Source organism: Rhipicephalus sanguineus, chromosome 11 (genome assembly GCF_013339695.2).
Source record: "Rhipicephalus sanguineus isolate Rsan-2018 chromosome 11, BIME_Rsan_1.4, whole genome shotgun sequence".
NCBI classification, from domain to species: Eukaryota; Metazoa; Arthropoda; class Arachnida; order Ixodida; family Ixodidae; genus Rhipicephalus; species Rhipicephalus sanguineus.
In genome coordinates, this window is record NC_051186.1 from 66,749,236 (window position 1) to 66,771,843 (window position 22,608).

Sequence of the window (22,608 nt, forward strand, 5' to 3'; positions counted from 1 at the left end):
ATTCCGCATCGATATTTCAACGTAAACTGTATTCTCTCGCATGCAGTGTGCGGAACTCAACAATGCAGGCTTTCAACGAAGGCTCACCAGTTGTCAACTAATCCCCTCTGTGACGTTGTAAATATGCGTGGCCCCCCAAAAATGCCCTGCTGTGCAGTGACGTCTTCCTTCGTACGCCCGCATCACGTCACTAGCGCCGCCATGTTGAATTCCGGCAGAGTCATTTGCTTTGTCGATATTGCGGTGCATTGTAGTCTGCAAAATGGGTACCAACCAACAGCGGGGTTTAAAAAATGTGTTCTCTCCAGCCGATCTAACGAGCAGTGCCTTTTTTCTCCTCTTCTTTTTTTTTCTTGCGGCGCTCACCTGAGAAACCGGCGCTATTTGCGGAGGTCACAAACCACCTAGAGAACTTAGTGCACTGCCGTGTGTAATCAGCTCAACTTCTTTCTGCAAAGCATCCTTCAGAGCAACAAAAGGGGTTTACTGCAAAGTACTTTGGGCCATGTGCCAGGGGTATATGCCTATTCCATGGGGTAAATAGCATTTCTGGAAGACGCCAGCGCGGCCACATGGTGATCGGAGGGGAATTTTTTGTGTTGCATTTCGCATTCCTTGTTTCGTTCATTCTTCTTTCTCCTTTTCCTATGTTTGTAGGAAACATTAAACCTTCATTTGGAAGTAAGCGCTCGTCTCCGTTGTTATGTTCCCCATCCTGCTTCGCGCTATGTCACTTTAGCAAAACTAGAAAATCAACAAGCCCGAACCGCTAGTCTTCTAAGAAGGTCGTTGAAATAAGCGTGGCCATTACAGCGGCAGCAAGAAAGGAGCCTTCCCTTCGCTTCTTTTTTTTTTTTTTTTGGTCAGACACATGGTCCAAAAGACGGCAACACTGGTCACCACCAGTGACTATATAAAGCAAAAATTCTTCCGAAATATTAACAGAAACTTTTTGAATGAGCTGAAGATTTAATGTATTTGTATTTAATGACTTTGTATTTAATGTCTCTTACCTTATATTTTTGCTCGAGCGAGTGGTCTTTCTTTTCTTCATCTTGTCATTATACACTTTGTTCTACTATTTTGTTTAGCGAGTTGTTTGTTCTTTGCTTTATATTGTCTTCATTTTACGCTACTGTTTTCTTTAAAAGAGTTCAATGTGTTATTTATCATTGTAACCCCGCTCTGCAACGACTCCAATAGGATTTAGCAGTATTGTCAAATAAATAAATAAATAAATAAATAAATAAATAAATAAATAAATAAATAAATAAATAAATAAATAATAAATAAATAAATAAAATAAAGAGAGCCAGAGCAGTGGGCTCACACTGATGACACACTCAGCCCTTTCTTGGACTACGTCTCCAGCTGCAGCGATCGGTCACCATAAGTCTGGGATGACCTCGGCAATGTTACATTGTCGCCGCCACAACAATCGGCTACATCGAGTAATTCAGCTGGAACTTCTTGGTGCAGTTATTTGGTTGTTGTTTGGGGGATCTGAGCGGCTCGCCTCGCCCTTTCCTGGGGGTGGAACGGAGGTGGTCCTACACGTTCTTCTGTTTCGAGGCGTCGTGTTGAGACTTGCCTAATTTGACGAATGTTCACTTCGACACTTTCCCTAGCAATCGTCCGAAAGACATTTAATCCGGGCTTCGGCCCGCTGGAAGAGGCATCCGCTACTATTATGTAATCAAGTAAACATCTGTTTACTTTTTCTCCCAACGTCGCCGTACGTCTTACTCACTGCTGCCTCGAAGGCTCCTGGCCGGAAGGCGACTCCTGACAGTGCCCAATGAGGCCTTTCAGCAAAGCTTGGCACTCGATCGTTCCACTCGGTACATCCAATGGCGCAGTGGGAGTTAAATGACCTTGGAAGAACGTTCTTAGAAGTGAGCACAGCCTTCTTGAGTGTGACGATAAAAACCCAGAAAGTCATCGTCCTCACGTGAGTGGAAGGGAAATTTTGTGACCCGAGGAGCGGGGAACATTCAATTCAATGCTTCGTTTGAGAAAGGGTTGTATGCCCTCACAAGCTGCGAAGTAAGGTCTGTATTTTTTCGACGAAACAGCAGACAGTTGTGCAAAGGTAAAAAGAGGATCTCCTCCCCGTGCTCTTTCTCTCCACATAGCTTTGCCCTTTTCTGCTTCCCTATGCACACTTCCAACGAAGGCTTCTTGGATGATCCAAGGTAATAGGCTCGAAGACGACGACAGACAAGGAGAGAGACACCACACACAGGGCGCCACTGCGAGCAGTGTTTAAGAAAGGCTTCTGGGGCGCCGCCAAAGTCTCCTCTGGGCTGCAGTAAATATGCGTGACCATCCTCCTCTCCCTCCCATGACCGCCGTGAATTTCATTCGCCGGAAAAGACACCACGGAGGAGCGTGGAACCGCAGGAAACAGTTGCGCTTCCAGTGTAGGCTCTTTAGCAAGGTGGCATCAGCTGCAGCGTGATGCCGACTTGCGGCGCTGTTGGCTGCTCAAACGTAAAGCCCCTATACTTTCGGAAGTATAGGGGCTTTGCTCAAACGACGTTGAAAAAGGAGACAAGCTTTTTTTGCTGTTGTTCCACAAGGAAAAGAAAACATCAAACGGCGAGAGAGATGGCTGCTTCGTGTCGAGAAGAACTTTGCCACCGAGGGAGCCTTTGCGACGTAAGTCGATCATTAGTGACTTGGTTTCGTGTGCACATGATTTCCGATGCCTAATTTTAAATGAAGCTGAGGCTTGATACTGCTTGATACAGATGTTGAGCGAAACAAAAAGCAACGTGACATTAGCGGCTCCGTTTTCTCGGACTGTTTTGAAAACAATGAAAGCGCAATCGTTCTGATCGCTCGTATTGGGTCAGGTACTTAAAACCGGCGATCGCAGTTACAGCAAACTCTTTAGTGCATTACATTTCCCATTTCCGAACATTTATCGCACGTGCAAATATTTTCACCAGAGTCCTTTTTAAAAAACACTGGTTGTTTTCTCTCGCGTGTCAAGCAAGCACTCGCGCCGCATGCGATGAGAGAAAGGGGTTGCAATAACATGAAAAAACGTAGACCTTAATGCGAAGGAATGATTTCGCCTTCTCGCCCCCTTCCCTTCAGTTACTGCGAGCTGCGAAATACCCCCCCCCCCCCAATAGAATTAAGACGCCCCCCCCCCCTCCCTCCCCCCCAAAGGTCCCTGGATCCGCTCCCGGTCACGCTCTGTTTCCCAGATACACCCACAGATGGCGTAACTGCCTCGGTCGCGGACGAAGCGGCAGCCGCACAGTGAAACGGTGGAAGGGCGGCTCGAGCGTGTATAGGATGGTTGCACGTGACGTCATCCGCTTGGAGCGCTAGCGGCGTCTGCTACCGCCGCCAGGTCTGCGGTCCGTGGTGGCGCGCTCCTTTCAAAGCGACGAGCAGCGGCGAGAGGTTGAGCGCACGACCGTGTGCATGCCGCTACGGTACCTGGGTGAAATGCGGCTGAGGGCCGAAGCGCGTGACCTCCGGGGTCCGGCAAAACTTCGCTACGAACGTAAGGTTCACCCTTGACTAGCGGATGGGACCAACAGCCACGAGTTCGAGACCTCGGAGACGGCCGCCGCGTCGTCGTCGGAAACGTTAGTGGTGCTCACGCTTCACATTCGCTTTGCTCAGTGCTCGGACGAATTATTTTCATTTTTGATAGTTTGGTTGAAGTGCACCAAAAAAGACTAGAAGAAGCAGACAGGACGCTGCCCCGTCTCCTTCTTCTAGTCTGTGTTTTTCGGTGTGCTTCAACCAAATTTTAAATCATGAACGTTAACCAACTGGCCCAACTTCCTACCTTGCTGAATTATTTTTGTCGCCACAGTAATGTCGCTTCATAAACTCTCTTTGTGCGGAAGGGCTTTACCGTTTGCAAGCACCTGTGGGATGATACAAGTGCACGGTGTAAGAATATACTCAGGTGATGACACTCTTCCCCCAACGCATGGGAAACCGCAATCCACGCGCGTCCAGATAATGTTCGGGTTCTTATCAGATGATTTGCAGTTTCATCGGCGCCGTCTTGGAGGGCGCTACGAAAAGCGGGGCAGTCGTCTCCATAGCAACGCGCATGCTGCTTATAACGTGCATTTTTTGTGCCATGTTGTTGGATAATGTGCATCTGCCAAGCGGCGTCGAGGGGCGAAATCGAGAGAGCAACAGGAGAGGGCACGGCGAGCGCGGTGCACTCCGCCTCAAGCCACTAGATGGCGCACCGTTCAACGGACCGTCGACCGAACATTTTCTGGCCGCTTAGGCGCGCGCAGTGTCAACACCTGAATATTCTTACACCGTGTACAAGTGGCATAGTTCGTTCGTTCTTGAGCCGAAGGCGCTTGCGATCGAAAACGATCTTTGCTGCAGGGTCCAACGACGCGCGTTGGGCAGTTGCGCGCCCAGAGATCAACTGCCTCAATTGACTGAATCCTAGCCGATCGACTAAAAGCGGCCGTGTAATCGCATTCCATCCGGACCTCAACAGGTTACCGTGTCCTAGGAACACGAGAGAGCTAGCGTTCGTGCTTAGAAACGAGTGCGGTTAAGAAAAATATTTTTTCATCTAAAAAACTGTTAAAGCTAAGGGTATTACTGTCGCATTCGACTGCTGAAAACGACGCTTAAGGATCCCCAAATTTTTCTAGTTTTGTTCCAGTGCTACTTTGTTTTTTGTTGTTGTTACTTGAGTGACACAGCGGCCACCTGCTAACGTTGACTAATGTTGCACCGCTTTTTCAGGTTCGACACTCGCAGGCAATCTCTGACAAGCCGTTAGAAGCCTGGCTGCTAACAAGAGCATGGAAGAAACCTTGAATGCGCATTGCATTTGCAAGGCAGGCCTCGGGGAGGCGTGTTTGCAGAGCTATTGTTTTATGTAGAGGTTGTGGTGAGAAAGAGATGGCAAGGTATGCACCGATGAAGAGAATGCCTGTCTCCCACCCTATGTGAGGCACCTTGAGGGCAAGCGGTGCTCCGATGTTATCTTCGCTTCGGCACGTGCCAAGAAGGTGTGCATGGATGCTGGCAAATTAAGCCATGCTTACAGACGGCACCGAGAGGCCATTGAAAACACTACGGATGCGCAGTTGTCATCATTTTTGGCAGCTTGTCATAGGAACGGCAGCCGACCAGTTCTGCTGTCTGTGCACAACACATATGCGGCACATTTTGTTTTTCTTGCCACGAGATTTCCCCAGGCGATCTTAACGAACTTGTCGAAGGACGAAGCTCCAAGAACACACACCGCTTTGAGAGAGCACTGTGCGGAAGTAATGAGGACCCTCAGCATTGAGCCACAGGTATTGTTACTGGGTATACATTTTGTGTTCGAAATGTGGGCTTCAGGTAAACTTACACAAACCAGTCGTGATATTCTCTAACCCCATATGCGTACATCTTACTTTGATTGCAGGTTGCCACCCTGGTTGAAGCCGAGACTAGGGAACAGGCGAAATCTACAAAACTGTTTGCTTTCCGGGCAGGCCACATCACATCAAATGCAAAAGCTGTATGCAGGACATTAATAACTAGCCCTTCGCTCTCTCTACTGAAGGTCTGCTACCCTCAAGAAACACAGTTCTGTACCCCACAGACTGCGTGGGGTAAAACCATGAAGAGATAGCACGAAAGGTCTATGCAAGTGCCTCCGCCAGCGTTCATTCGAACTTGAAGTGCGACGTTTCAGAACTGCAAATTTCGCAAGAGCAGCCATTCCTGGCTGCTACGCCCGACGGCCTTGTCAGTTGCACATGCTGTGGTGACGGGGTGCTCAAGATCAAGTGTCAATTATTTACGATGTCCATACAATGGGCGCGACGGAACTCAGAGAGCTGACTACCTCTCCATCATAGGCGTGCGCACAGGAGGGCCAGGGGGGCGGCCGCCTCCCCCTATTCACCTAAGAGGGGGGCGCAAAGTCCGCCCACCACACTGACACAATAACAAGGAGGGCCGCTGCGACACGGAGGGGGCGCAATGTCAGCGCCATACATTGGCATAGTTGGGAGAGGGGGGGGGGGGGAGCGCTGCGACGAACCGTCACCCCCGCCCCCTGAAGTGGAACCCTGCGCACGCCTATGCTCTCCATCGTCGTGCATAATATTGCAGAGGGGAGAGCTGAGGCTTCGCACAGACCATGCTTATTACTACCAGGCCCAGCTACAAATGCTTGTATGCAAGAAAAATTACTGCGACGTGGTTGTGTGGACCACGAAAGATTTTGTCACACTGAGAGTGTACAAGAAACCCAACATGTGTAAATCAATGGCAGAGCGATGTCAGGTGTACTTCAAGCGTGTTGTGCTTCCTGATCTTTGTTTTAATTATTGGACGAACAAAGCCAGTGTTGAGGCATCAGAAGAAGAGGTTCAGGACACTGAAACGTCCAGTGACCTCCCGTACTGCATGTGCCAAAAGCCAGAATCTGGCAAAATGATTAGGTGCGACAGCGGCTCGTGCAAGTTCAAATGGTTTAATTTTGAGTGTGTGAACTTGCAAAGGGCTCCTCGAGCAAAGGAGCAGTATTGTGTAGGATGCCAGAAGCTGCTGAATAAGGTGATTGCATTCAGCTGTAATGACATTTGCAAAGTTTTCATTCATATGACAAACATCTCACCTCTAATAGTGCTACAAAATAAAGTACAGTTTGTTTTGCACTCTTGTGGTGATTACCGTTGAAGAAGCTTCCTTTGTATCTGTCTAAATGGCTGTAGTTTTATTGCATTACTGATAGACAAAAGCACAAGAAGTTCACCGAATGCGTTCACAGATTACAAGCAGTTCAAATGCCATGTCTCTTGACATGTAGTAAAGAGTAGCCCAGTGCAGTGCAGTGAAAAGGAAAGCAGAGACCTTTATTAAGAGCGATGGATTATACACAACTATGTAAACAATATATCTGACAGCAACGTGAAGAACACAATAGAGAAAATGACGAAACTAGAAAAAAAATAGAGGGCTGTTATAAAGACCTCTACAAAGCAGCGATTAATGATACAAAAAGAATTCAGACAACAGAATGGAAAATGAAAGGGAGTTCGGCACATTTCAAGGCTTTGCACAGTTAACCAAAAGGAACCAGAGAGTCGCAGAGGTTGGCTAGCACTGCACACACAAATGTTATTTTGTCAAGCACTGTTGGTCCGTTCTCATCTGCAGTGAGCGCCTCGAGTGGTAGTGTGTGCTTCAGTATGCGAAACTTGTTCCGAAGCAGACCAATAACCCCTTCGCCATGTATGCGCACGTTGCCCACCCTGCGTGTTCTTTCTACTTGGAAAGCCGAAAGCTGTGGTTTGCCTTTTGTGAACGCAGGCGTCACTAACCAAGCGGAACGTCTTCCCACAGAGTCTGATATTGTGAAGCCCCTGTCCACTAGAACCATGTCGCCAGGCAAAAGATTGTAGAGCACTTTACTTCCTTCTGTTATTGCCATGTCGCTAGTGCGGCCACACCAGCCACGGGACATGAATGTCACGTTTCCTTGAGGAGCAATTCCAACGAGATTTCACTGTTGTGGCTTTTACAGGTAGACCACGTCTGTGAACCAGAGATCATTGATGAAGATCGTCCAATAAACACCTCAAAAGAGTCCAGTATGACAACTACATCTGTGCCAAATGCTTTTCGAATACCGTTGACATTGTTTTACGCAAGACGCCATGTTCTGGCCGCACTACTGCTCTTTCAAGACGGCCCGCCACGGTGGTCTAGTGGTTATGGCGCTCGACTGCTGACCCGAAGGTCGCGGGATCAAATCACGGCCGCGGCAGCTGCATTTTCGATGGAGGCGAAAATGTTTGAGGCCCGTGTACTTATATTTAGGTGCACGTTAAAGAACCCCAGATTGTCGAAATTTCCAGAGCACCAACTCGCCCAACAGCGAGTACTACCAAAAGAGGCACGCTTAACAATGAATGAACAAATGAAACTCAAGAGATGAAGTGCTTCTCACAATGGCCTGCCTTTGGTCCCTGGCAAACCGGGAGTAAAGATGGGAAGCCAACATTTCTTGGAATGCAGCATCAGGGAGCCTTCGGCCGCCATTGCAGTTATAAACCTGCCCAGCTGCAACCCTGATCTTTAAACAATGACGGGAGAATTCCGACTGAATAAAAGTATGGGGCAGACTTTGCGTCCGCCCTTGTGTCCACCCTCAGAAACGGAGGGCGGGGGGGGGGGGGAAGAGACCTCACTGCACAACCCCCCCGCCCCCGGGCGCACGTGGTCCCGTAAGTCCAGCCGACTGCGTTTCCGTGAGTCAATCACACTACCTGTGAATGCCCAACGTCTCTCACGCACGCAGAGCCAGAGAACATATGATAGAACAATCTGACTGGGCTAGGTCGAGGGGTGGTAAAAAGTTCACAGGCCGCTCTCCCATGTATTCATATGGCAGCGCAGCCTGCGAACTTTCTCACCACCCCTGTACATCCCGCTCGGAATTTTCTAGGAACGGCACAAAAAAGCGATCACACAACACGAGCACGTTCTGATGGCTTTCTGGTCGCTTCGTTGTTATGCAGTGATGTACTGCCAGTGGAACAAGTAAAGCCGACAAGGAGAATTCCACACAACAGGAAAATGATGGCTTTGCGAAGAGGATGTGGTGCCGAACATGCGTTTATTCATGCGCTTGTAAGGCGCTGCTCAAGATGCTGACGAACGCTAGAAAGACGCACTGCGGACGCCCCACTAAAACGGTGTTCTAGGGAAGGACGCACTCTAAAATAGAACTGTACGATTGCACATTCCAAAAACACTCTCAAAAGAGTCTGTGCGCCGCTGGTCCCAACCTTCACAGAGTGGAATCGCATTGACTTTTTTGCTCGTCCACACACTCTTGCACAACAGATTCACCTTTAATGAACGCTTACATCTCTAGGGGATGTCGCTCCGTACGGAAGCGAGCGCGGCGCACGAGACGAGAAGTGACCACGGTCACAGAGTCGGACGCCGGAAACGACGCCAGAGCTCGGACAAGGGTGTCGAGACTATCAACGTGCCCGCCACTGGTGAGTGTTTGCGCTGCCAGCGCAACCTACCATAGTTAAGGCTCGTTCGCACCTGCGACTAGCACCGGTCGCACGACCAAGTTTGGTCGCAAATATTTGCAAATGGCCGCTTTGGGTCGCAAAGTGACTGCTTCGGCTCAGTCGCTCGCTGCTCGATATTTCAGTGACGCTTCTGCAGTCGCAAACATCTAAACCAATGAGATGCACATTAACAGGACGTAACATTATTTTACGAGGCAATGGCAACGCGTGCAGGCGCGAATTTGGCGTGACGACTGGTATAAGTCGCGCGCAGGTGTGAAAAACGGTCACCTTGAGCCATTTTTGGTCGCTAGTCGCAGTTATGTGAATGGGCATTTAGTATCGCAAATCAAGAACGCCACGCTGCTGTGTACTCTAACGATCTCTCCAGAATCTTTTCACCTCTAACTCTTTCATGATCACCGTCTACACCCTATGTGACATACAACCCCACCGTACCTTCAAGTGTGCACTTTCAGTTGGGGTGCTCAAAACCAATCGGCATGGTTTGTGTGTCCACCGTATATCTTGTCGAAGTGTTGGTCCTTTTTCGAATATTTCGCGCAGGAGTCCCCATACTGTCTTGTCGGAGTGACCGTCCTGTCTTGTCCCCATCCTGTCTTGGCAAGACGTCTTGCCACCCTAGTTTTTTTTTTTTTCCATTTTGGGCGTCTTGGGTTAACGCGAATAGAAGACTGGTTTGGGTTCTGGGCGTGCGCACTTGTTTCTTCGATCCCCAAGCCTCCTGGGTCCCCAATTCTAAAATCCTCTATTATCCCTTTTATACGACCAACAGCCGCGAGAAGGCTTAGCGGGGACATCGGCTGCTCCTCGACCGTGTTCTGCGCCGTGCTGCTCCTGCCGCTGCTCCTGATGGTCGTGGCCCTGACGCTGCTCGCGGTGAGCGGCAGCGGTGCCCGGCGCGCGGCCCGGGCGTTCGCTGGCATCACGAGCACCCTGCACGGTCTGTGCGACGAGGGCGTTGAGGGCGACAAGAATCGTAGCGTCACGTGTCGCCAGACCCTGGAGCGACTGTCGCTCACCATGAAGGCGGACGCCGACCCCTGCGATGACTTCTACGAACACGTCTGCGGCAACTGGAAGCCCCGGTGAGCGCGCGGCGGGCATTTGTATGCATGTACAGTCATCGACAAATCAAATGCAAAGAAATTAGGGTTTACCAAGGCGCGTTAATGACGTCTAGGGGGGGGGGGTGCGAGAGCCATAGCGAAAGAATGACTGCCTATATCAGACGATAATGAAAGCAAATTTAGAGTAGTGAAGTAATAGTGAGTCACTTTTCTCTTTGATGGCGAATGAGTGAAATTTAATCGGGAAAAGTGTAATAGTGAGTGGCATTAGTGACAGTTAATTAGTGACACTCAACGTTTTACGTCATGATATGCACTGTAAAATAGCCACACTGGATGGCTTGTGCCTTCGAATAGTCTTAGACACATCTCGGAAGAGCTTCAGTGTGGCAGAGGCTTCCTCGCTGTCACCCACGAGGTGGCGCAAAAGGCCAAAGGGCGGGCTTTAAATTGCGTCGCCCCTCTCGTCTTTCACCGAAGTTGGGCTGCGCACCTCCGGCCCTGTACTTTGAGCTACAGCGCGTGGTCGCCCGTGCTCGCGCTCTTATCTCTTGAGTGGGGTTCAACAAATTACCCATAGCTTCGGCCATGTTGTGCTTTCGTCGCTAAGTTTGCGTTGAAGCCATAGACTGCACGAAGGTCACTTATCTCTCTGCAGCAGCCGTGTTTGCTAAAGGAGTGAGCCGCTAGCCTTTCTTCGTATAACATTCCAATTTGTTGCTATCGCAGTCATTGCTTCGCCCTTGCGGCGAAACTGACTGTTTTCGCCCCGTTGGTATCTGCGCTGTTCCCTTCACTATGTTGAACCAACAAACTCAATAGATACTCTGCTCAACATATTTAACCGTTAGGAAGTCCTTCGTTTACTAATATAGTTAACTCTGAAGGTTGAGCCGCCGCGTGGCCTGGTAGTTACGGTGCTTGGCCTCTGAGCAGAAAGACGCGGGTTCGATCCCGGCCGTGGCGATCCCGTTTCGATGGAGGTGAAATGCTAGAAGCCCCGTGTACTGTGCGATATCAGTGTACGTGAAAGAGCCCGAGATGATCGACGTTCTCCGCAACCCTCCACATCGGTGTCTTGTAGTCTGAGTAGTTTTGGGACGTTAAACCCCACAAACTAACTAACCAATACTGAAGATTGCATGAACGCTTTCGGAACGACCAATCAGAAACAATGGGTATTACTATCCAAAGCAAAAAAAAAAAAATCCGGCAGATCCTACGCACTGTGGGAATCGACGTAATGCGAAGCAGCCAGCAAAGATCTGCATACATCGCCTTGTTTGTTTTTGAGGCAAATGAAGTCATTCATGCCATGACATCTAGCTCACTATATCGCGTGATAGGGCAACATCGGGAAATACATCAAGGTGGTGGGGTCCAACCTGAACCTGGGAGTTATGAGAATGCCCTTCTGCCAACCTGCCAACGTGCGGGGTCATTACCAGTTCGCAAATTTGGTCACGAGGCTCCGGACAATCGAAACAGAAGTCCAGTATTTGCTGAAGGCCTGGGACAACGAAGAGGAATAAGTGATCCTCGTGTCTTTCTGCAACGCATGCCCGAATATGTGCAGAAAGGTTAATGTGGGATTTTTCAATTTTTCTCAGTTTCTCTATATCGCATGTTTGTCATGCATGCATGCATGTACAATATGGTATATACCATGGTAATGGTACGTATATTCTGGTATATACAATGCATACCTGTCATTTATGTTAATCATGCACTCGTGCCATGACATACCAATTAGGTATATATCCAGTTAACAAAACGGCTGGATGCGCACCATGACCGTGTCATGTAATCATGCCGTACATGACATGCATGTCATGATTCGCATGTTAGGACCTTTCATTTATGTTCGTCATACAGTCGCGTCGCGCAATACCAATTTTGATGCAATTTTGAGCCAGCGAAACGGCCGCGAGCGCACCATGAGCGTGGCATGTAAATCATGTCATACATGACATGCATGTCATGATTTCCATGTTAGCACTTGTCAGTTATCTTTCTCATGCAGAAATGTCTCGTCATACCAATTTTCGTATATCATTTATTTAAACGGCCGCCAGCGCCCCTAGACCATGTCATGTAAATCATGCTGTACGTGACATGCCTGTCATGATTTGCACGTTAGACATCCAGCATAAACCTCCAGCATTACAGCTTCGCTATATTATATTGGATAGTTAGACGAATAGATGGATGGATGGATATGCAGGTACCCCAACCGGCCGTCGTACCTGAAGGAGCACATGGAGTCCTTCAATGTGCTCGTCCACCAGACACTGCTCCAGCTGGCTATCAGCGCTCCTCCGCACTGGGCTATGCGGCTACCAGCAGCCGCCCACCAGATGGCGGTCTTCCACTACAGCTGCTACGCGATGGCCACGGGTCGCGGTCCGAGGGGACACGCCACCGGTGTTGCCAGGGCACTCGGCACGGACGGAAGGTCATGGATCAACGTGGTCTCGCACGAAGCCCTGATAGACCTTACGCTGAGAACTACCCGGACGACCGGGCTGCCATCGTTTCTTAAGTACGTACGCACGAATTGGTCAGTTTGTACGGTAGCATCAAACCAGTGATATTCCAACAATTGAATCGCATCGAAAAAAAATTACGGCTTGAGTTTTTCACATTTACTTACTAACGAGCTCGCACTCGACCCGGCTGTGTATCTAAGTCTGGTAATGACGAGGCCTACTCGGCGACACATCTGGCTCCGTAGGTGATGTGTACTTAGACCGACCGGGTGTTTCGTCGTCCGCGGTCGCGCCCGCCGTATCTTTAGAGATCATCAACAGATTGCTCATACCTATGTACGTGTTGTGCCCTCATCATAAAGTATGAGTTAAAGCCACAGAAAGCACGAAAGTCACTTTGATCGCAGCAGCTAAAAGAGGGAGTGATCAGAAAAAATCGAAATCCGTTTCTTAAAGAATGATTGCTCAACTCGAAGCTCTCTCTTGCAAACTGAATCAGTCCAAAGCCAACGACCAGGCAGCGAACCCAAGAAATGCTGAGCGACCCGATGCGATGCATATGTGACCTGATTGCTTGCTTAGGATTGTATATTTTGGAGCGTTGAAGTTGAACAAAGACACAATTCGTTAAGCTGCATCGCCTTTATTTTAGATCATGTAGCCTTTGATTACATGGACACACTGACACTTTCGCGGACGACTCTGCACTAGCACAATATTGCCTTGTGATCGCTGTGGTAGACGGTCAGAGGATCTGCCATCGTAACGTGACACAGCCTACTTGCAAACATTAGATCACTGCAGGAACGGTGTTGTGTCGTGGGTGTCTCTGTAGTGTCTTCAGTTTCAACGAGTAACGATGTAGCAGTGATAGAGCATGATTTAGCTACGGGCACCATCCCGCTCGCGCTTACGTTCGCGTATGGCAGCCTCTTCTTCAGCCATGCGCTGCATTTGCGGCCTACCCATGGGGACGGCCGGGAATGCGGCCGGGAATATATATATATATTTAGTGAGTCTTGGAAGCGTGGCGTTGCATTTACCCTTGTTCTTGTCGGTTCAACTGCGAATGTAAACTGCAGTGTTCTACGGTTCGCATCTCATGCGCCATTGTTCTGTTGTGTGCTCAGATGCGCAGATAGTCCCACTGTGTGTAAGTTGGCTTTCCTGCAGTGCATTTGCGGCGCTGACGCACGAGTCAGTGAGACGTAGAAAGCTCCGCTTTAATAGAAACGAAGTTGGTGTGTATATGTGCTTCTTTATATTTTTTTTAAAGTGCGCAGCACTTTTGAGGCCCGGCTTGTCGTCCATCCATAAATCTCATGTGGCGTGGTCACGCTCAAAATGAAGTGCTCTATACGGGCCCAAAGCAAGGCTAGCAATGCTCAAAATTGGTTAAAAGAAACGAAGATAGGTCTAAATAATATAATTAACACAAGTAACCAAGAGGTAATCGCAGTAATCGCTAAAATCGCTAAAACTGCTCCGGAAGCATGCGGCTGACACTTGCGCCGCGCAAGAGAGGGCGCCACCGCCTCGCCGAGCAAGCGATTGCTTCTCCCACCGGCGCCTTCGTCGCGACATCTGAGTGGGAAACAACCAGACGGAACTCGCGGCAGACGACACGTATCTCAACTGCCGTAACAAGCAGGAAGTCGATAAAGCGCAGCGAAAAGTAGCGCGCATGTCGCACACCGAGGTTGCGAATATCCCTAACAAGATTGTACTCGTGGCGGAGTGTAACCCCGCATGCTTATCTCAAGCATTGACGTCATGAGCGGTTTGGTAAACGGAGCAGTGGGAACTCTACGAACGGGAACCGCTGGGTACCCATTCTACGCACTTCAGGTTTCACAGTAGTGGAGCGGCGCATTTTAGATGATTTAGAACTACACAAATTACTACAGCGCAGGATTTAGAACTACACAAATCGCTACAGAAGGACATTTCTTTCCCTCCTTCTCTCCTGCATGTTATTTTTCCAGTGCGCCCGCGGAACGAGATACGACGTACGTATATGCGGGGGAAACCCTGCTGTCTACACTGCGTTTCCAGCACAAGGTCAGCGAGCTCCTGGTGGAAGTGCTGAGAGCATTTAACGTGGACTTCAAGTTCCACTTCTCGCGGCTCTTCGACGCCGACAGGGACGTGGCGAGGATATTCGAGTCGTCGGTTGAGGGACAAAGGTGAGCATTCTATCGTCTAACTGGGCGACATGGCAAGGAGCTAATCAAATGAAATTTTATTTACCAGTATATATGCTGGATGGTCGTATTGGGCTTATAGCTAAGTCCGTAGCTTGATTCAAAGACCAGACAAGGCAGCGACAGCTAGCAAGCACTGTGGGCACATGCACAACGATTCGCATTAAAATTCAAGAATTTCTGAAGAGGATATAGAAAGAGGAAAAAAAAAAAGGCCTGAGACGCAACCACCCGTATTTTGTGTTGTTCGTTGTTTTGCGCGCCTTTTGAAAAATCGACCTTATTTTCTACAGCTCGCCACTCTCCTTGGTGCTGTTCCGTCAGAAGTCGTCGGTCATGTATGGCCACACATTTAGACCAAATTTCACGCCTACGAATGATACGCAGTCCTGCATGGTGTCGGTCGCTCACCTTAATTGTTCTTAACGCCCCTGCGGCTTCGCCTACAGGCGGTTACAACCTGTGAAAAAAAAACTCGCAGGGTTTCTCATGCATTCGCCTAAGACGACTCGAAGGCGAAAACCCTTTTTTTTTCTTCTCAGTCGATGCATTGATCTTCCTTCGCCACCCTACGAAAGCTTTCTGAACACTACGTGGTTTTTTACTGCTTCCAGGATCGGAGGCATTGCAGCTCTTTATGCACTTCGCTTGGTTTTGCACTGCCTCCGTGATCGGCCCACCTTTGGCCAAGCGATGATGTCTTGTGATGACGCCACCATGTGACGTCGCAAATTTCAGCGATCTGTCGTCGCAATGGCGTCATATGGTGACGTCATCACGAGGTGATTTTTCGCATCACTCGTGTTGACGCCGCCGGTGCCATAGACGCCCACGACGGTCACTTTTAGCATGTGATCAGGCATCTAAGGCTTTCGCCCTAATAGATTCAAGCTCCGTCCCCAACTGCGGCGCGTACCATTCATGTGTGCGAGAAAGTTGTGGCTATAGGTGGCTTTCGTTCTAACTGTAAGTACATTTTCGCTGCTGATATAAATACTAAGCATACTAAGAATTAAATGTTCATCGTCCCTACTTAACTGATTACGTTTGGATGAGAAATAATCTCTGAATCTCTGCTGAAATTTGGCAGGAAGTTCGTTTTCGACCAAGAAGAAGCTACGTGAGCATGTCTGTAAGGGAAAATCGCCTACCTCAATTACGCGAAATGCGCTTGACGTCATGGAAATGAGCGAATGCGATTGGATAAGCCATTATGCAAATTGGCTCTGGGTGGGACAACGACGGCTGTAGGCGGGGCTTACATTTATTCTTAAATTGTAACCGACTGTAGTTGTTTCTTGGACCACGTGACACTCCCATGACTACGGGTTGTTATCTTGTGATGCAAGTGTAAATTTTCACCGACTTTCTTTTTTCTGCGTTCGCAGTGCGAACGCCCAGGGGCAGTCAAACTTTTCTTCCGTGCACATGCTTTCGACGACGAGGAATTTCCTTGGTGGAAACCTTGGCAACGCGACCGTCACCGGCCTGGCCAACCTGCGAGGTGACCCCGCCGCCATCGCTGCCATTGGTAGACTGCGGTCGGAACCTCTGTCCACGGCGGGCCTCTACGCTCTGAGTGTGTTGCTGGCGCAGGTAACATATGATTGATGTGTGGTCCGCCGCGGTGATGTAGCGGTTACGGTGCTCCGCTGCTGACCCGAAGGTGGGGGATTCGATCCCGACCGCGGCGGTCGCATTTCGATGGAGGCGAAAATGCTAGAGGCCCGTGTACTGTGCGATGTAAGTGCGCGCTGAGCAACGCCAGGTGGCCGAAATTTCCGGAGCGCTCCACTATGGCGGGTCTCATAATTATATCGTGGTTTTGGCACGTAAAACCCTAGATATTATTAAAAAATGATTGATTTATCGGATGCGTAGACTAGATGCGTCACACATTCAGGGCCTCCACCATTGTCAGAATGGTTATTACACGATGGGAAAAAAAAGCAACAGCGCAAAAACAGACTCAGACAAATGGAAAAGTACTACGTTCCTTTGCGCATTTGCCTCAGACGACTGTAAGACGAAAGTGTTGTTTTTCATCTGAGTCTACTTTATTATTACCCCAACCTCCCCCCGCCGCGCCTGAAAGCTTCAATCACCTACCGTGGTTTAGCACTGCCTCTGAGACCCAGAGGCCTTGCAAGCTTTCTCCACCTCACATGGCTTTGCACAGCCTCTGTGATCGGCCCGCCCTTGACCAAGCGACGATGTCGTGCGATGACGTCAGCATGTCACGTCACTATGAAGTGACAAGATATGGCGATTTATGACGTCATTGATGACGTGATGTTACATTGAGGTCACGTGACTTTAGGTACACCGACTGCGCACACATCAACTGGAAATCACGTGACCTTTGACCGATATTTATTACATCTGTCGTGTTGACGTCAACAACAAAGCCTCGCGATTTATCGTCCGGCCTCGAGAAATCTCACCAGGTCTCGCGAAGTAGCGTCAAATCTCGCCAAATCTCGAAAGTTTCTCGACTCATGAGACATATAAGGCTTTCATTTCGCCTTAATAGTAGTCAATACCTCTTGTCTGCGTCTTTTATTGCGTTCTTTGATTTTCCGTCATGTACCCGCACAAGTGCACCCTAGAGTCCCACCGCGGTTTCTGAGCAGGTAAGGCTTCACGCCGCTAAGCTTGAAGATGCAGATTCTATTCCCGGCAACGGCGGCCGCATTTCGATGAGAGGGCGAAATGCAAGAATATCCGTGCACATAGGCTTCGGGGCACAATAAAGGATTTCTGCACTATGGCGGCAAATCCGCATATCTCCGCTACGGCGTGCCTCATAATCATATCGTAAATATGCCACTTAAAACCCTAAAAATTGTTATATACACCATAGAAATACGGAATATGACGCTCGCGATATGCTTAGCGCCTCCTTTCAATTGTCATTTACTCGATGCGGCTCAGTTAAGTGGTATCGCAGTTAAAAAAAATGTCTCCTCGAAAATTCAAGCTATTAGTATGACATATACAAAAAATTAGAAGCCCTTTCCCGATCTGGAAAATGGGAGCAACCGAAGCTTGACGTGTGCGTCCCTGACTTTATTTATTTATTTATTTATTTATTTATTTATTTATTTATTTCGCTTCGCGCAATGTCCCCTCCTGTTTCCTTCCCCCATGCCGGAAATTGGGCCTTCACCCACGTGCTCAGCAGCGCCGTACGTGTGTAGATACAAGCAACAACGGGGGCCATGCATGAAACAATAAAAGGCAAAAATGAATGTGGCAGCGTGAATAGGCAAGCGACCTCAAGAACAGATCATATCGCCATATCAGAAACGGCTGACCGTGGACAAGCCCACGATCGAGAGAACATCATTTATTGGGCGACGGCGCATACCAATGCGCGCGTGACCGACGCACTTTCGAGGGTCTCATTTGTGTGCACTTATTTCTGTACACGCGCCTTTGCCGGGTTTTTCGCAGCTTATGCCGCCGCCACCGAAGTCTAACTCGTTGAAGCTTGGCTTAGAAATGCAGCTCCACTACCGTGAAACCTGAAATGCGTAGCATGGGAAACCCAGCGATTCCCTTGAAAATGGCGCGCTTGCCGAGGCGGTGGCGCCCTCTCTTTCGCGGCGCGGGTATCAGCCGGATTTTTCAGAAGCGTTTTGCGATTGGTTCTTGCTTATCTCTGTATTTTATATAATTTTAGACCTTGTTAGTTCACTTTTCACTGGATTTGACCACTGTTAGCCTTGTTATAGGCCTGTATTGACCACTGCGTGACCATGCGGCATGAGACAGAGGATGTATGACAAGCCGGGCCCCTAAAGTGCTACTTGCTTAAAATGGATCCGCCCAGGTAATGAAGTACAGCCTACTACTCCGGGAGTTGTACGTGCCGAACCCGTCCGACAACGTTCGCTGGTGTCTGCAACAGACGGCCGAGCACTTCGGCGAGCTCTACACCGAATGGGTGGCGCGCAAGTTCCAGAAGCACCAGGCACTGGCCACCGTTCGTGGTCTGTTCGCCGACATCCGAATGCTGCTCATGCGAGACAACCGCGTCAACCGGGGCGTACTCGTTGGCACGGGCCGCTTGAAGAGGACTCATCTGTGTTTCTATGGTATACTTCTAGCTCATACTACAAGTCCGGCCAGGGTGTTTCGCAAGTCCGCTCAGGGCACGACTGATTGGTGCGCTCGACTAGCAGATAAATTTCAAAATTCATAGTACGTTTGGTGTGCCCTTATAGTCAAACAATTTGGCGAGTACTTCTGTCTCATACTACAAATCCGGTCAGGGTGTTTGGTCAGGGTCTGGGTGTTTCACAAGTCCGGTACGGGCACCACCGATTGTCGCGTTCGATTAGCTTTCGAAATTTCAAAATCGATAGTTAGTTTCATACGGTATGGTAGTCAAACATTTTTGCGAGGGATTATTGGTCAGCTACCAGCTCGTAAAAAGATGATGTGCTACGTGACGCCAACAGGCAGAAAAAGTGTTCCACACTCACCGCCATGGCTGCTATCGGCGCTTACTAACACTCCTTGGTTTAAATGCCCATATATACCCCATAAATTGGACGGGAGGATGACCGCCGCCATAGCTCAGTGGTAGAGCATCGGACGCCTTATTCGAAGGTCGCAGGTTCGGTCCCTGCCGGGGCAAGTTATCTTTTCGTCCACTTTAGTTTCTTCACAAGTTTATATTCTAACTACTACAAATAACATCCCCTACACTTTCGTTGGCATTATTGTCTGTTAGTTCTACCCAACAATTATTATAATTTTATTCACCCCAGCGCGACCCTCACATTTGTGCGCACAGGACAGGACGGCCTCAAGGCAATAGTCCCGCCAGCGCCGCAATTTCCTGCTCTGCTGGGCAACAGCTTCCTCAACAACCTGGCCATCGCGTTCCGTAGTCGCGTGGCCCGACGTCCCAGCGATGATCGCTCCGCCGAGTTCGTTCTGTCGGGTTTCGTCGGCTACCACGGCGACTCGTTCGTCGTGACGCCTGCCTATCTGTCCGGACACGGCGTGCTGGCCCTTCGCGTGGACGAAGTCGACGTGTTCTACCCGACCCTGGCGGCGCTGATGCTGCGAGCCATCTACAATGACTCGGCTTTCTACTCGCCAGAGTCTATGGCCAACTATACGGACGGCTGCTTCAGCGAGTCCGTGTCCTTCGCACTGGGAAGATACGTGGCGCCCCGTGCGGTGAGTTTTAACAAAAAATGTGGGCACCTTGCGCTAGTGGTGCAAGGCTGGACTAACAGCGGAGCTTGTTGCCGGTCTATAGTCGGTTACAATCTAAGAATAAGTACAAGCTCCGCCCACAGCCCATCACTGGGCCACCCAGAGAGAATTTGGATAGACGTTCCATCCAATCCCATTGGCTCATTTTCATGACGTCAAGCACTTTTCGAGTGTTTGATATAGTTGGTAGTCCCATAAAGACACATGTTCATGTCACTGGTCTTAAGTCTAAAACTTGAACATCCTGGCAATATAATCAGATTTTGGTATCACTGCTTAGTCAAACGCCATATTTTGGGTAGGAACGACGAGTCTTTAGTTTTCTTTTGTTTACATTAGCACACAAACTGTACTTAAGGTCCGAAATGGAACAAGCTTGCACGACTCTTACATAGGTGATTGACAAGCGCGCCGTAGTTTGCGGGCGGGGCTTGTATTCATTCTAGGGTTGTAATCGACTATAAACTATTAGAAATGTCGCAAATAGCATGGTCCTAATTAGCACGGTGCTTATTTTATTGTCTGAATTAGCATGGTCCTAATTAGCATAGGCTTAATCAGCAAGGTCATCTTTCTATGTTTTTGTCTTCAGAAGGCACACGCATTGAAGGAACGCCTACATTGCACATCCATCGTGTCAACCATCGTGTCTGCTGGCCACAGGCCTTATTATTATCCGCCAAGTTACTGCGCAGTAGAGGAAAATGCAGTATAAATAACCTCATTTCTCGAATGTAAGTCGCCAACAACAAACTGTCTTTATCTATAGTCAATCCTAAGATGAGGAAGATGACTAAGAGAGCGCGCGCCGGTCGATTTACTGCGTTGCACGAGCTAGGCCCAGCTTATTTCGTGCAACGCAGTAACGCTTAGTTCACTGGAAACGGCGGAACGAAAAGCTTGATCAGCTCCGCAGTTACGCGTCGGTTTCGCCGCAATGGCGATGCAATGAATGAGAAAGCAACAAGTTGTAATGTTATGCGAAGTAAAGCTAGCAGCTAACTCGTTTAGGATTCGATCTTGCGTAACTCTGAAAAATGCTGGCGTAAGGGAAACCGCTCCAGCGAGCGAAGCGGTTTCCCTGCTGTCTATTGCTTCAGCGCGAAGTAAGTGGTGGGAGCACAGCACACACACTGGTATGAGCAGTCTGCTGATCTCTGTCTAGATAGCGCGTGCGACCGCGCCTGTTAGATCAATGTTCCCAGTTCCCGCCCGAGCGACGCAGCCCCCCTGCACCCACCCCTCAGGCACCCATTCATGCTCCCAGGCGGAATAGAGACGGCCGGCGCGTTTCCTCTCTGCTTGAGCATCGCCCGTCGGCAGCCTTCGCGCGCTTTCACTCGCACACAAAACGTACGACACGTGTGGCGAATTTATCGATTTGGACTTTATGCGGAACATGATGGCGACGACAAAAATTCGCCTCGACAGTCGATATATAGTCGCTATAGCAATAAAAAATAAACTGCCTATATAAACAGCTGCCGGTCGAAGTTGTTCACCTCGTCTATTCTATTGGGTCACCATTGACCTGCCCCTTGTTAAACCTCTGCGGCAGGTCTAGCCACGAAATAATTTCCTGTATAGACTACCTAGGACTACCTAAATGGTGTATATAAAAAAGCCCTTCGTTTGTGTGCCAGATGTATGACTTCGCGGCCGAGTGGTTTAACAGGCCGTGTATAGCGACGGGTCGCGGGTTCGAATCCCCAGTCGTGCGCCTTGAAAATTTTTTTTCTATAACGGCACTGCGACGGCAAAAACCCGCGTAGAGTGTCCATATAATTGCTATCGAAATAAAATATCGCGAATTTTCCGTCGCCATGCAGGTGATGCCGTTCATGGGAAACCGCTGGGCGATTTTCTTCGCGTCGTTCCTCTCGCGGCGGAGGGCGGCCGACGTGCACCGTCGACTAGGCGACCACGGCCGGGCTCATCTCTACTTTCGCCTGGTCTGCTTTTTCTCCTGCGGCGACTTGACGATGCGGGACACCTGCAACGACGTCGCCTACTCGAGCGACGACCTGTCGCGCTCCATCGGCTGCCACCGAGAGCGGAGCATCAAGTGCGACTGCAACCGCCTGGACAACTGCGAGACCCACATGCCGCGCGCGTAGACAGAAGGGAAAACGCGGTGCCGTTGCGATCGTCACGTTTGGAGCAAGTACGGTCGCTGCAGTAGTGGTCGGCACACCAGTCATACGATGTGCGTGAAATTATAGAATGAATAAAGCATTTATTTATAGGATGGTTCTACGAACGCGACACGAAATATTTGTTTCTCCAGAAAACTCTGGATGACCGTCAGGGCAAAACCTGCTTTAGGCAGCGTGATTGGGTCCCTGAAGAGCCTTACATTGGGAGCATACGGCGATACTGCTTGGTACTTCTTACATGGTGATACTTGTTGACAGTGGGTACAGAGGCAGTTCAGCTGTAGGTACCAAGGTATCTAGTCGGGTTAGACCAATAGTGTTTCCACGTTTATAGAGGGAGGTGAGCATTGGGATTATTCAACATCGGTACGACATGCTCTATTAAACCT

At 49.3% G+C, this 22,608-nt stretch overlaps 1 protein-coding gene across 1 annotated transcript; it reads left to right on the top strand.

Annotated features, from left to right (window-relative positions):
• Positions 1 to 8,896: 8,896 nt before the first annotated feature.
• On the top strand, positions 8,897 to 22,202 carry LOC119375094 (uncharacterized). Its single transcript, XM_037645289.2, has 8 exons — positions 8,897 to 9,023; positions 9,841 to 10,153; positions 12,360 to 12,695; positions 14,610 to 14,810; positions 16,217 to 16,424; positions 18,664 to 18,928; positions 19,633 to 20,024; positions 21,893 to 22,202. Exons 1-8 carry the CDS (start codon positions 8,897 to 8,899, stop codon positions 22,178 to 22,180), a joined length of 2,130 nt encoding a protein of 709 aa, XP_037501217.1. The 3' UTR covers positions 22,181 to 22,202.
• Positions 22,203 to 22,608: the final 406 nt, after the last annotated feature.